Here is a 15,296-nt window from a genome sequence, read left to right as displayed (position 1 = left end):
CATGGGTCACTGAGGAAGCCCCGGGCATGGGGAACCCTGGGGATAGGTATGGGGTCCCTGGAATGGGGGGTGGGGACCCCATAAAGGGAATGAAGACCCCACAATGGAGGTGGAGACTCCAGAAAAGGAATGAAGACCCCACAATGGAGGATGGAGACCCCACAGCGTGGAATGATACCCCCACAGTGGGGAGAGGCCCCGGAGTGGGGATGGAGAGCACACAGTGGGGGATAAAGACCCCACAACGGGGATGGAGACCCCACAATGGGGACAGAGGCCCCGGAACGGGGATGGAGATTCCCACAGTGGGGATAGAGAATGCACAGTGGGGATGGAGATTTCCACAGTGGGGATGGAGAGTGCACAGTGGGGATGGAGATTCCCACAGTGGGGATGGAGAGTGCACAGTGGGGATGGAGATTTCCACAGTGGGGATGGAGAGTGCACAGTGGGATGGAGATTCCCACAGTGGGGATGGAGAGTGCACAGTGGGGATGGAGATTCCCACAGGGGGATGGAGAGTGCACAGTGGGGATGGAGATTCCCACAGGGGGATGGAGAGTGCACAGTGGGGATGGAGATTCCCACAGGGGGATGGAGAGTGCACAGTGGGGATGGAGATTCCCACAGTGGGGATAGAGAATGCACAGTGGGGATGGAGATTTCCACAGTGGGGATGGAGAGTGCACAGTGGGGATGGAGAGTGCACAGTGGGGATGGAGAGTGCACAGTGGGGATGGAGGTTCCCACAGTGGGGATGGAGAGTGCACAGTGGGGATGGAGATTCCCACAGTGGGGATGGAGGCCCCACAGTGAGGATGGAGACCACACAGTGGGGATGGAGACCAGGCATTGGGAGTCGGGGTCTGAGAGTTTCTGAAGATGGGTCCGTGAGCCCCCAGCATCCCCAGGCCTTCGGAGAGGTCCTGTTATCCCTTCATGGAACTCTCTCCTTCGTGAGCACAGACGGGGCTGGAGAACTGGCAGCACCAGCAGGGCCTGCGGCTCCAAGACAAGGGCCCTGGACTCCACATCAAGGCCACACCAGTACTGAATGACCGCTTTTGCTGTTTCACACATTTGCATTTTTCCTACCTAAAGACCTGATGCATTTTCAGTAAGACTTGGAAACCTGGACAGTAAAACCCTCTCAGGGATAAAGGCTTGTCTACAGCCATACCACCCTGAACGCGCCCAATCTGTTCTGACCTCAGAAGCTAAGCAGGGTCAGGCCTGGTTAGTACTTGGATGAGAGAGAAAAGCTTTAGCGAGTCTGTGCATCAGCCCCAGTGGGGGCTTGGTCAGGTCCGCGGTGCCCCCACGGCAGGGCCCTGGGGCCTGGTTAGTGCTTGGATGGGCGAGAAAAGCTTTAGCGAGTCTGTGCATCAATCAGTCCCAGTGGGGGCTCGGTCGGGTGTGCGATTCCCCCATGGCAGGGCCCTGGGGACGGTGCGTTCATGGGCCCTCCTTCGCGGAGGTGCAGGGCCCCTGTGGGACGGAGCCCTGGGAAGCACTCAGGACGCAGCCCTCCCCGGAAGGCACTCAGGAGCGGCCAACAGACACCTGAAGGCCTGACCCTGAAGCAGAAACCTGGCCGCAGCCCCTGGTCTTCCGAAGCCCCTGAGGACTCAGCACCCAGGAACCGTGGAGTCCACGGTCGCCAGGAACCACGTGCCCTGGGCCCCACACCGCAGGTCCTGGCAGCTGATGTTTAATTTAGAAATAGTGTCACTGGAAGGCTTCCCCAGGGGCTCAGCAGTAAGGAATCTGCCTGAAATGCAGGAGCCATAGGAGATGTGGGTAGATGCCTGGGTTGGAAGATCCCCTGGAGGAGGGCACGGCAACCCACTCCAGTATTCTTGCCTGGAGAATCCCATGGGTGGAGGAGCCTGGCGGGCTGCAGTCCATGGGGTCACAAAGAGTCGGACACAACTGAAGTGACTTAGCATGCACACATGTCACATGAAGCCCCTGTAGAGCTGCCGCTTTCAACTTCCGCTTGGAATGGAGGCGCTGGGAAAGTGGCCCACTTCACACAAAGAACCACATAACCCCTTGAGTTTCCCCATTTTCCTGCACCCATCAGAGATCCAAGGCCCAGGCAACCATAACCTGAGATCCAGGGAAATACAGGTGCTTTAAGGAGGGACAGGAGATTGTGGGCATGGGAGGGACTCAGGCAGAACTCAGGCCCAGTTCTGCAAGTGGGCCAGTGGGACATGCAGGAGAACGCAGGACTCCTGGTGGCTGCAAGAAGTGTGAACCTGGGGACCCGTGGGGGCCTCAGGGCTGACCACAGGGAGGGGGCGCCGGCAGGGCAGGGCGCCAGTTAATGGGGGAGGGGCCCAGACCACAGCTGGGGAGGGTGGGGCCTTCTCAGTGCAGGACTGAAGTAGCAAGGGTCCCTTAGACGGCTCCATGATGGGCTTGCCTCTATGCAGCCTACAGACCACACCAACCCCCTCGCCTCCTCCTGGAAGCCCTCCAGCCAGCACAACTCTCCTGGTGACCCCCCAAATTCCTGTCCCCATGGCACCCACTTTTCTCTGCTGCCCTCCAAACCTACTTTTCCAAAGATGCTTCATAAGCTTGTGCCTCCAGCCATGGTGGGGCGGGGGGTCTGGGTGATTTACTGGGGGACGAACCTGGGCTGGTGCTGGGCAAATCCCAGCCCAAGCTGTCAAAACTCTGCCCATGTCCTCACCCTATGATTTCCCTGAACCCGCGTGTATGTGTGTGTGTGTGTGGGGGTGGACACATGTGGGCGTCACAAGGAGCAAGGACCTCCCCGCCCCCAGTACCAAGCCTGGGTCAGCAGACACAGCCCTGAGTGCTCAGCCTCCCTCGGGGACAGAGGTCCTTTCCACGAGGGACAGCTCGGCTCACTGGGGTCAGTACCACCCAGTGTACCGTGCGCACCCCTAACAGGGGTCCAGCCCCAGAGTGGAGCCGGACACAGGGGAAGGGCCGTGGGACCCCGGGAGTGGGACCCAGACCCTGCCAGCACCCTCACACAGAGGGGGCTCCAGGGCCAGCCGCGGCGGGAGGACTGGGGTTCCCGCTCCAGGAGACAAAGGGAAGGCCGGGAGGGCCCAGTGCCAGGCTGGTCGGCGCTGGCCCAGCTGGAGGGTGCAGTGAGCGGGTCCCTGGGGGAGTCGAGGTTGAAAGCAGCCTAAGTCCTCAGGAAAAGTTCCCTCCCAGGCCGAGAAAGCCAGCAAGGCACAGTGGCTGCCACACCTCAGGCACGTCGGATGCACGCACATCCCCAGTCCCACAGCGGGGCTGGCACTGTATGGCCCGGGTCCCCGTGGTTCCGGGCTGCAGCCTCAGAGGCTGGCCCTCCTAACCACAGCCCGAGGTGGGTTTCGGCCACAGGAGGCTGTGCACGTGTTGACTCCCAGAGCCTTGAGCAGAGCGTGAGCCTGTGGTCAGCTGCTGTCCGCCACCCCCTGGTGTCCACACGTGCCCACTGTAAACACTCATCTTACCTCTGCCCGAAGACACAGAATAAATGCACAGTTTTGTAAGAAGCTCAGACTTGGCTGAGGGCTGATGGCCGAAGGCTAAAGTAGGCCGGTGTAAACCACATTTCTTCCCCAGTAGCTCAGCCAGGCCACGCGAAGAGTAAGGCTTGCCCAGCGGCATCAGACACGAGCAAGTACCCAGCGCATTGCAAGGGCCTGACAGACACACCAGCTGCCCTGCGCCGAGGGGGGCCGCACCTGGCCCAGCACAGCATCCCGAGGCAGGTGAGCCAAACAGGGGGAGAGCCGGCCCCAGGCCCCTTCCCACCAGAGCTGCTCTGGTCGGTCGCACTCAGCACTCTGCCTCTAAAGGGTTCCAGACAAGAAGCGAAAACAGGCCCATCCCAGGGAAGCCAGGTGGGCCCAGGTGAGGCTCGGGGGACAGAGGTGATAAAGCCAGGTGGGCCCAGGCCAGGCCCGGGCGGACAGAGGTGAGGGTCTTACCTTGGAAGAAGCTCTTCACCCTGAGGTAGCTGACACTGAGGCGCAGGACAGAAAGCTTGTCGAGCTTAGAGATGATGTCAGGCGGCAGCGGCAGCAGGCTGGCCAGGTGGTCCAGCTCGGCATTGAGGCGGTCACGGTGCCGCTTGGAAGGGTTCGACTTCTCGGCGACCACAGCAGGCCTCCTGTGAGGGGAAGACCACAGTCAGGCTGGGACTCCCAGGTGGAAAGCATCCCAGGCAGTGACCTCAGGAGGAGCACTTGGCTACGAAAAGCGGCCGCCGGGAAACACGTGCCTCACGGGATGAAAAGGCACCAGTTCCTGGAGATACACAAGCTAGACTGCGGCCATGCCAGCCACATGAGCTACGCCAGGCACAGAGGCCACGCCAGCCACAGAGGCCACGCTGGGCACATCAGCTATGCCAGTCACAGAGGCCACGCCAGCCACAGAGGCCACACTGGGCACATCAGCTATGCCAGCCACAGAGGCCACGCTAGGCACATCAGCTATGCTAGCCAGAGGCCACGCCAGCTACAGAGGCCATGATGGGCACATCAGCTATGCCAGCCACAGAGGCCACGCCAGCTACAGAGGCCACACTGGGCACATCAGCTATGCCAGCCACAGAGGTCACGCCGGGCACATCAGCTACGCCAGCCACAGAGGCCATGCTGGGCACATCAGCTATGCCAGCCACAGAGGCCACACTGGGCACATCAGCTATGCCAGCCACAGAGGTCACGCCGGGCACAGAGGTCATGCCGGGCACATCAGCTACGCCAGCCACAGAGGCCACACCAGCCACAGAGGCCTCCCTGGGCACAGAGGCCACACTGGGCACACCAGCTGCACCAGCCACAGACGCCCCGCCAACTAAATCGGCCACACTGGCCGCACCAACCGTGCCAGCCGCTGGTCGCAGCCCTGGAGGGAGGCCCAGAGACGGGGGAGAGCCAGCAGGAGGGCCCTGCGGCCTCTTCGTGCTCACCCCCTCTCCAGCAGCAGCGGGCATCAGCCCTGGGCGCACAGCTCAGCTCTCTCGGGAGCCCCTCTGGGCCCGTGTGCCCCTCCTCAGCAGGGCTGGAAGGTGCTAACAAGGCCAAGGCGAGCAAGGCGGCCTGGGCACCATGGTGCTCTCCACCCTCCCCTCCACTCAGGAGCGAAAGGCCAGGGCCCCGCCACAGGCCTGCTCCCCCTCCTACTAAGGCTACTAACACTCCTACTAAGCTCCCTACAAGGGAGTGGCCCAGGCTGGACGTCCTGCCCACCGCAGCCGCCCTCACGGGCCCTCTTACCCGCCCCTGGACCTACCCCCTCCGTGCAGAATCATCTCCTTAACCTCCTTCCTAGAAAGCGAGGCTAGGCCAGTTGGGCAGGGGCCGCCTCCCCTGGGCCCGCACTCCACAGGTTGGGGGCAGCCTTCTGGGGCTCCGGGCTCCTGGGTCCAGAAGGTCCCGTGTCTCTACCGCGCGCTCACTTGTAAGTACATGGAAACCTGCCCCACACAGTCCTTTCAGTCAGAAACCCCCGGGCACCCCCCACCCACGCGGCCATGGGGGGCCAAGGCCACACAAAACCACACAAGAGCAGAAGCTCCACCGTGGCTGCTTCTTTCTCTTGACTGAGCTGTAATTCACGTAACATAAAGCTGCTTCAAAGTGAAAGTGTGCTGGCATTTAGGACATCCACAGAGCTGTCAACCTCCATCAAGCTCCAAAACATTTTTTCACCCCCAGGTAACACTCCTACCAAGCGGCTTCTCTCATCTCTCAGCCCCCAGTGGCCACAATGGTTGTCTGTCTCTCTGGATTTGTTTGTTGAGACATTTCTATAAATGGAGTCAGACTTCTCACAGCTGGCATCCTTCACTGACCATCACACAGTCAAGCTTCGTCCATCAGGCAGCCTCTGTGGAACTTCACTACTTCTCAGGGCTGAGTCGTGTTCCATGGCCCTGTGATTCTATGTTTAACTTTTTGAGGAGTTGCCAAACCATCTTCCACACCAGCCATACTTCACAGCCTCACCAATACTTGCTATTGTCCTTTTTAAAATGACATTCTCATACGTGTGATGGTATAACAGTGTGATCACTCAGCTAGAACCAGACATCCTGGAGTGTGAAGTCAAGTGGGCTTTGGGAAGCATCACCATGAGCAAAGCTAATGGAGGTGATGGAATTCCAGTTGAGCTATTTCAAATCCTAAAAGATGATGCTGTTAAAGTGCTACACTTAAAATGCCAGCACATTTGGAAAACTCAGCAGTGGCCACAGGACTGGAAAAGGTCAGTTTCACTCCAGTCCCAAAGAAGGGGAAAGCCAAAGAATGTTCAAGCTACCCGCACAATTGCACGGATTTCACATGCTAGCAAGGTCATGCTCAAAATCCTCCAAGCTAGGCTTCAACAGTATGTGAACCAAGAAATTCCAGATGTACAAGCTTGGTTTAGAAAAGGCAGAGGAACCAGAGATCAAACTGCCAACATCTGTTGGATCATAGAAAAAGGCAAGAGAGTTCCAGAAAAACACCTACTTCTGCTTCATGGGCTACGCTAAAGCCTTTGATTGTATGGAAACTGTGGAAAATTCTTTGAGAGAAGGGAATACCAGACCATCTTACCTGCCTCCTAAGAAACCTGTATGCAGGTCAAGAAGCAACAGTTAGAACCAGACATAGAACAACAGATTGGTTTCAAATTGGGAAAGAGGGACATCAAGGCTGTATATTGTCACCCTGTTTATTTAACTTACATGCAGAATACATCATGCAAAATGCTGGGCTGGATGAAGCATAAGCTGGAATCAAGATTGCTGGGAGAGATATCAATAACCTCAGATATGCAGATGACACCACCCTTATGGCAGAAAGTGAAGAGGAACTGAAGAGCCTCTTGATGAAAGTGAAAGAGGAGAGTGAAAAAGCTGGCTTAAAACTCAACATTCAGAAAACTAAGATCATGGCATCTGGTCCCATCACTTCATGGCAAATAGATGGGGAAACAATGGAAACAGTGGCTGACTTTATTTTTTGGGGCTCCAAAATCACTGAATATTAAAAAGCATAGACATTACTTTGCTGACAAAGGTTTGTCTAGTCAAGGCTATGGTTTTTCCAGTAGTCACGTATGGATGTGAGAGTCGGACCATAAAGAAAACTGAGCACCAAGAACTGTGGTGTTGGAGAAGATTTGAGAGTCCCTTGGACTGCAAGGAGATCAAATCAGTCAATCCTAAAGGAAATCAGTACTGAATATTCATTGGAAGGACTGATGCTAAAGCTGAAACTCCAATACTTTGGCCACTTGATGGGAAGAACTGACTCATTTGAAAAGACCCTGATGCTGGGAAAGATTGAAGGCAGGAAGAGAAGGGAACAACAGAAGATGAGATGGTTGGATGGCATCGCTGACTCAATGGACAAGAGTTTGAACAAGCTCTGGGAGTTGGTGACGGACAGGGAGGCCTGGCATGCAGCTGTCTGTGGGGTCACAGAGAGTCGGACACGACTGAGCGACTGAACTGACTGAATGAATGAATGGCCAATAATGTTGGGCATCTTCTCACATGCCTTTTGGCCATCTCTGTATCTCCTTTGGAGAAATGTCTACTCAAGCCTTTTGCCCAATTTTAAATTGGGTTGTTTGCTCTTGCTGCTGCTGCTAAGTCGCTTCAGTCGTGTCCGACTCTGTGCGACCCCATAGACGGCAGCCCACCAGGCTCCCCCATCCCTGGGATTCTCCAGGCAAGAACACTGAAGTGGGTTGCCATTTCCTTTGCTCTTGAGTTGTAGGAAGTCTTTATATATTCGGGATACTAGATCCTTAACAGATACACACATTGTCTCCCATTCTCTGGTTATCTAGTGACTTTCTCTGGTTTCTTTTCTTTTTTCTTCCTTAATGAGGTGCCTACACCAACATCAGTCATCTGCTAACAAAATCCAGAACCAGGAGGCGTGGGGAGATGGAGCAGCCTCGTGTGGACTGGACGTGCCAACCAGAGGGTAGCCCCTCCCAGAAGGGAGAGAACTCAAGGCCTCCCCAGAAAGCAGAGCAGCACTGAGGGCAGATGTGGGGCCAGAGGAGGGCAGAGACCTCACGGTGGGCAGATCTGCGGGGAGCAGGCCCCCACCCACACCTGGGATGGGCTGAGTGGTGACTGTCCCCACCCCCATCCCGTGAGGTGCCGGGGGACACTCCTGACTGAAGACACGGGGGCTGGGAAGGCTCTGTCCTTCCAGCTTTCTCAAATCGACCACCTGGCTGCCCCTCGAATGCAGCCCAACACACCTCCCCAGGCCTTGGTTCCAGGGGCTGGGGCAGAGACCCTCGCCCCCACCAGGTGGGTGAGGGGCCACTGGAGGGAAGCGCCCCTCTGAGCTGACCTCAGGCTCGGGCTCAGGGCCATGGGGGAAAGCCCCAACTCTGCAGGGTGGAGACTCGGCAGGAGGTGAGGGACCCAAAAGCCAGAAACCTAAAACACCCGGGACAAGTCCAACAGGAGACACCCTGACACCTTGACAGTGCTGAGGAAAGAGACACAGACAATGGAAAGTCAGCCAGTAAGGCTGGGCACTGTTAAGACGGTGTTACCCCCAAACTGACTTGTGGAATTGATGGAGCCTCGATGGAAATCTCAGCAGGACTTTTTGCAGAAACGACAAGCAGTCTAGACTTTATGTGGATGTGCAGGGGATCGTCAGTCAGAGGGCAGAGTTGGAGGACTTACCTGACTGACCATAATCCTCTCGGAGTTAAGTGTTCCATTTTGGTTTGGTTTCAGACAAAGATGGAAAAAGATCAATGGAGCAGAAGAGAGGATCCAGAAACAGACCCACATACTTTTGGTCAATTCACTTGACAAAGAGACTAACGAAATTCAATAGGAAAAGAAACTCTTTTCAACAAATGGTGCTAATCAACTGGACAGCCAAGAAAACAAGTAAACATCAATCCTTACCTCACACAGTACCAAAATTAGATCAAAACAGACTGTAGGCCTAAGTCTAAAATGTACCATAAAACTTTACAAGAAAATACATTGGAAAATCTTGGAGACCCTGGAAGGAGTCCTGGGAGTCTCGGGGCACACACTAAAAATACTGTGAAAGAAAAAAATGGTAAATTTATTTTTTTCAAAGAATTTAAAATGACTTTTGAAAGTCACCATTAAGAAAATTAAAAGCGGAGCCATAGATTAATTGGCTAAAAATATTCACAAGAGCCTATATACAGAATACTTAAAGAAGTTTCACAATTCAGCAAGAAGACAAACAGCCTAGTAAGAAGACAGATGAGTTATTTAGACAAGCTCTTTATGGGAGAAGCTCTGTGGACAGCAAATAAGCACAGGAAAGGCCATGAGCACCGTTCCTCACTGGAGAAATGCAACGTGAAGTCACGGTGAGCCTCCACCACAGCCGGTCGAGGAGCTGAGACCAGGACGGACACCCAGGTGCTGTGTGGAGGCGGATGAGCCCCGTGCCCTGCCACCGGCAGCATGGACAGCAAAGCTGCTCAGAAAATCATCTGTCTGGTGGATTCTCAGAAAGTCGAGCCCTCCTCAACTGCACATGGACCCACAATCCCACCCAAGAGAGATGAAGGTACACACCCGAAGACTCAAACATAAATGTTCACAGCAGCTTTGCTGGTGACACCCCAACCTGGGACCCACCCAACTGTCACCGGAGATGAGTAACCATGCGTGGTTCCTCTACATGAGGGGCACACAAGTGCGGAGGAAGCTGCATCGTCACGGCAGGGGACTGAAGCTCACTTGGAGAAGGCCCCCTTCGTGGGAAGCCCCAGGAAGTGCAGACCTGCCTGCAGGACGGGGGCGCAGGCAAGGTCGCCTGTGAGGCCGTGGAGCAATGGCAGGCAGAGGAGCCTCAGACGCGACAGAGCCTCGCTAACCTCAGTTTCAGGAGGGCCTTCTCGAGCCACCCCGAGTCCCCACACGGATCAGACCGCATGCAGCAAGCGCTCTCAGCCCAGGGCGCTCTGGTCACAGCCAGTCACAAGAAGACAGAAGTGGAGACAAGGGGGCGCCCCCAAGAGCACGGGGACCGTCACCGCCACAGTTGCCCCTCACGGCGGGGTGCGGGGACATGGTCACCCCTCACCGCTGTGGGCGAGGGTGGGGACCCGCTCACCCCTCACAGTGAGGAGCGGGGGCCCGAAGGGGAGGGCGGGGCCCGGTTGCCCCTAGCGGCCGGGGGCAGGGACCCTGCAGCCCGCCCTGCTTGCTCAGCGTGGGCCCAGCCCTGGGCCTTGGGGGAGCACGTTCTCACCTGGGCTTCTAGCAGGTTCCACCTTGCAGTTCATCTACGGCAGGCTCCAGACTTTCTTTGCCCACCACAGCCCACAGCCTCCGGGAGGGGGCAGGGCTGCAGCTGACACATGGGGCTCACACCCCAGTACACGTCCCAGCAGCCTCCCCAGCCTTTGCAACCCACAGACACCGGTGCCCAGAGAGGCCGGCAGGGCCATGTCCACAGGCACAGCTGGGTGTGTTCAGGGGTCCTTCACCTCCCCTGAAATCACAGATCTGAATGCCCAATACCATGACAAATCGGGGAGAACACTGCTCATCCAACAGAAACCCTGGGAACCACCAGCAGCCACAGGGAAGAAGAAACAGATTCAGAACACACACCTTTCACCAGGAAAGACTCCAAAGGCTCAGAACTTCCAAATGTATATTCAAGATCTTCTAGGAAAATTCTCATAAACATGACGCAGGGAAGACCTTTCTAAATGTGACATAAAATTAGGCACAAAGGAAAAGATTAATAAACTCAACTACATGAAAATTAAGTGTTTTTTTGCATGGCAAAGAATACCAAAAGTGAAATAAAAACTGGCGGAAAGTATGTGAAACATGTTCAAGAATCTGTATCCCCAGCTCTCACAAATCACGAAGCACAAAAACATAAACAATCCGATAGAAAAGTGAGCGAAAGCTGTCAACACAGACAGTCACAGAAAAGGAGACAGCGTGCCTGCCAGGCTTGAATCTGAGAAAAGCACCCACATTCCCCGAAACCGAGAAGCACCGTGCACCTGGCAGGGCTCAGCTCCAGCACCGGCCGGTGTGGTGACACCTGTGAAATCACAAACGCCACACTCCTGGCCTGAGCAACGCCACTTGTAGGAACACACGTGCCTGTCTGGCCTTGAATCACCTGCTTGCAAGCTGATGAACTGCTGCTGGCCACCAATCCTGGCCGAGGCACCAGCGCCCCAGCTCAGCAGGAAACTCACTGCTCACAGCACAGCAGGGTGCGCCCCTCTGTCTGCATCACTGACCCGCGCCCCCAAGTCCACAAGGGTGACACAGATGTGGCCAGGCAGGGGCTGCAGTGCGGGCTTTGTGTCAAAGCCGAGGATTCCACTACTCTCAGCGTGAACACTCAACGAGCTTGCTCAGCCCATGAGGAAAAGCCAGCACGCGGCCAGGGCAGCCATCTCTGCAAAGACGGGCGAGAGTTCAACACGAGGCCTGAAGTCACAGCAGACACCCATGAGACAGCCTGAGCAGGCGGTGGCGGAGGGCTGGGGCCCACACACCATGGTGCGTCCTGAACTGCTGGACAAGGAACGCTCGAGGAACACTGTCGCAGGCTCACTGCCAGGTGTGCAAACGCGGCTGGCCCCTCGTGCACAGAGGCGGGGAGCTGCCCCGATAAACACTGTTGTGGCTGGTTTGGCTGCTCTCAGCTCCCAGGTGTGGACACGCCCCTCTGGATCCTGGTGGACATGCCCCCCTGGATCCTGGTGGACACGCCCCCATCCCCAGATCCCAGGGCACACAGCTGTGTCTCCAGGTCCTTTCTTTTCCTATCTAAGAAGACAAGTGTTCTCACCAGAGCAGAGGAGCTCAGGATATTGCCCGGCCTCTCCCTGGGTATATAACTCTGCCGTCCCCCCGCCCCCTGCAGACTAGGCCGCACACTTGTCCCCAGCTCCATCCCAAGGCCACAGAAGCAACACAGCTGACTCAGGTGACAGCCACTTTCCAAAGTCCAGCCTCACCAGTCTTGCAGCCCGTCCTTGGGGCTGGAGAGGTCCCCATTCCTGTCACAGCCTCACAGGTCCTGCAGCCCCCAGGGGCTGGAGGGCGGCCTCGGTCACAGAAACCTGGACACCCACACAGACACAACTGCGGGTGCACACACATACACACACCGACAGAGCTGTTACACACAGGAAGCGACACTGCACACACACACACATGATCACACACACACACACACAGCCCTGCACGGTGGACGCATCACAGAACCTGGCCCCAGGCTCTGAGGGCCGCTCTCTGCAGCCGGCCGGCCACTTGCAAGATGGCAGGATGCCTGCGTGGAGGCTCCGAGCCCCACCAGGCAGCCACAGACAGGGCAGGTGGGGGCCACACCTGGGCTACCCCCCAGCTCAGCCTTCTGGAGGCTGGGAGGATGAGCCTCGGTCTCCTCTCACTTGGGGTGAAGCCCAGGGGCACTGGGGTGTGTCCAGCTGGAAACAGTCTCACCCGGGCAGGGGGGTACCCCTCGGCCAGACTTCAGCTGCAATCAGGGCTGGGAAAGTGGCCCAGGGTCCTGCCCCCACACCCCGCAGCCAAGACCCCAAGATCCTGAGGGTACCTGGCCCTCGGGAAGGCCTGACAGAACCCTTGCCTCACTCGCTTTCTTCCTAAAATTCACTTTTTCTAATGAAAACACAAGGCCTCCCCTCCATCAGCAGCCATCAGCAAAGACATGATACTTTACTGTTTCTGAACGGGCTTCCTGCGTTTCCTCCCGGCGTACAGGCACTCCCCTGGTGGGATCATCATCTCGGGCCCTAAAAGAGAGGGAGCATCGAGTCGGTCACACTGAACGGAGCTGGGTGTCCACACAATGCCCCAAGCCCTGAGGCAGCGGCCAGGGCGTGCCCGCCCAGTGAGGCGGGCGGGGACACGACGCCCGGGTGTGAACCACGGCCCCCAGGCCCAGGCCCCGAGCGTGGGAGCAGGCTCCTGCCGCGCCCCTTCTCCTCGGGTGGCCCCTGGGCCCCCAGGGTGGCCCGAGGACCCGGTCCTGTCACCGCACTCCTGAGAGGACAGCCCTGTGCTGGAAAAGCTCCCGGCAGGTGGACCCCCTGGAGCAGGAGTCGCTGCTGCAGCAGGACACCGTGCCGCGGGCACAGAGGGCCGAGCGCTGGGTCGGGGCTCTGGGCAGGCGCCCCCGCCTCCGCTGCCTGTGACCCATCTGTCCCCTCCCAGCCCCCACCTCCCCCAAGGTCTGCACTTCTGGGCACACGGGCTTCCTCTTTTCTATGTAAAATCTCTCTCGACGCCACCACACCGGGCATCTGCTTTGGCCACCAACTCAGAGCTGCACTGAGCCCGCTGACCACGCCTGGTGGCCGCCACCGGCAGTGTGAACACGAACGCCGGCCGAGGGAGCAGCCCCGTGACTGTGGCCCGAGGCTGGGCAGCCTGCCCGTCACCTCGGGACACACGTCAGAACCTCGGTTTCCCGTGCACTGGGGCTGAGCCTCATGGACGCCCTGCAGACCAATGACCCTTGGCGTCAGGCTCCGCGCCAGCAGACGCGGAGAGGAGGCCAGCAGCCCTGCCCGGCCTCGAGTGTCCAACCTGGAAGAGGAAGCAGATTCAAACTCACGACTTCCACCCTTTCCTCTACATTCAGCAAGTGATGTGACAATGCCGGAAACATGTCATGAATCCACTCTAAGCATAAGAAACACACTTTGACTACTGACAAAAGTAGGTAAAGTGAATGGATCAAAAAATATACACCAATCCAAAGTCCAGCTGGAGTAGCCATGTGAGTAGCTGAGTGAGCGTCAGACAAAGCTGACTTCAGACAAAGGAGTCACCAGCATAGGCAGGGACGCCTCGTGAGGATGAATGGGCCCATCTTTCTCAATAACAAGGCAACACCCAGAGCTTCAAAATGCATGAAGCAGAAACTAAAAAAAAATGAGAAGATAATTCACCAGTGACTTCAACATTCCTCTCTCACTAATCGATCGTTGCTGTTCAGTCACTAAGTCGTGTCTGAATCTATGACTCCATGGGCTGCAGCACGCCAGGCCTCCCTGTCCATCACCAACTCCCAGAGTTTACTCAAACTCCTGTCCATTGAGTTGGTGATGCCATCCAACCATCTCATCCTCTGGCGGGCCCTTCTCCTCCTGCCTTCAATCTTCTCAGTAATCAATATAGCAAATAAACAGAAAATCAAAAAAGTTGTGGAATATCCAAACAACAGACATAGACTAATTGAAGTATATATAGACCATTTCACCCAACAACAGCAGAGTCCACACTCTTTGTAGTTGGAACATTCAAGACAAACCATATTCTGAAACGTAAAGTAATTCTTAACAGACTTAAAAGAATAAAAATCATACAAGGTATGTTCTCTAATAATAATGGAATTAAACTAGAAACATATATGGAAAATTCCCAACTATCTGGTATGCAAATAACCACAGGTAAAAGAGAAAGTCTCAAAGAAATTTAGAAGTATTTTGAATTGAATGAAAACAACAACACATCAGACTTTATGGAGTACAGCTGAGAAGTTCTTTGATGGAAAGGTACCATTAAATGCTTATAGTAGGAAAAAACTAAAGGTTCCAGGTAAGTAACCAAAGCTTCCACTTTAAGTAACTACAAGAAAACAAATCCAAATCAAGCCGAAAGGTGGAAATATCAACAAAACTTATGTTTCTTCTGCTTGTTTTGGGGTTTTTTTTGACCTGGAGGCATGTGGGATCTTAGCTCCCCAACCACAGATCAAACCTGCACTCCCTGCATCGGAAGGCAATGTCCTACCCACTGGATTGCCAGAGAAGACCCTAAGTGAAACTTAAAACAGAAAAACAGAGAAAAATAAACGAAGCCAAGAGCTGGTTCTTTGAAAAGACCAACAAAATTGATAAACCTCTTGCCAGGCTGATCAAAAAATAGAGAAGAGACAAATTACCAATATCATGAATGAAAGAAGGTGAAACAGAGGAGGACCCTACGGCCCTTGCCCCCTACCAATTCCTCTATCTGTCTTTTGTCTGCAGAAAACTTTAGTCAAAGAATAAGTTTAATCAGAGAAGTGAGAAATGCAGAAACAAAGGAAAACAGTCAGAGACTAAATAATAATGCAGTCATTAAGCACAGTCAAGGACCTTTAGCTCTTTCTCAAAGGCTATATATAATATTCTGAGCCATATCCTGTGAGCTGTCTTATAGACACTAAAACACCAGATGGAGAATTTAAACTACATGATGACCAGACAGTACCCATGAACTGGCCTCAAAGAAATGG

The 15,296-nt window shown here is 55.4% G+C and overlaps 1 protein-coding gene across 2 annotated transcripts in view; it reads right to left on the bottom strand.

Moving 5' to 3' along the window:
• AHRR (aryl hydrocarbon receptor repressor) overlaps positions 1 to 15,296 on the bottom strand; it is an 89,559-nt gene that overhangs the window by 66,976 nt on the left and 7,287 nt on the right. Inside the window, exons 2-3 of one of the 2 annotated variants that reach the window (XM_065905292.1) lie at positions 12,732 to 12,804; positions 3,969 to 4,150 (exon numbers count right to left, since the gene is read on the bottom strand). In XM_065905292.1, the coding sequence (XP_065761364.1) occupies positions 3,969 to 4,150; positions 12,732 to 12,804 (255 nt within the window). Of the gene's footprint in view, positions 1 to 3,968; positions 4,151 to 12,731; positions 12,805 to 15,296 lie in introns of those variants that run through there. The other variant, XM_065905293.1, reaches the window with a different exon arrangement.

The sequence above is a fragment of the Muntiacus reevesi genome, chromosome 14, assembly GCF_963930625.1.
Source record: "Muntiacus reevesi chromosome 14, mMunRee1.1, whole genome shotgun sequence".
Lineage (NCBI taxonomy): Eukaryota > Metazoa > Chordata > Mammalia > Artiodactyla > Cervidae > Muntiacus > Muntiacus reevesi.
This window is presented reverse-complemented; position numbering and strand designations above follow the sequence as displayed.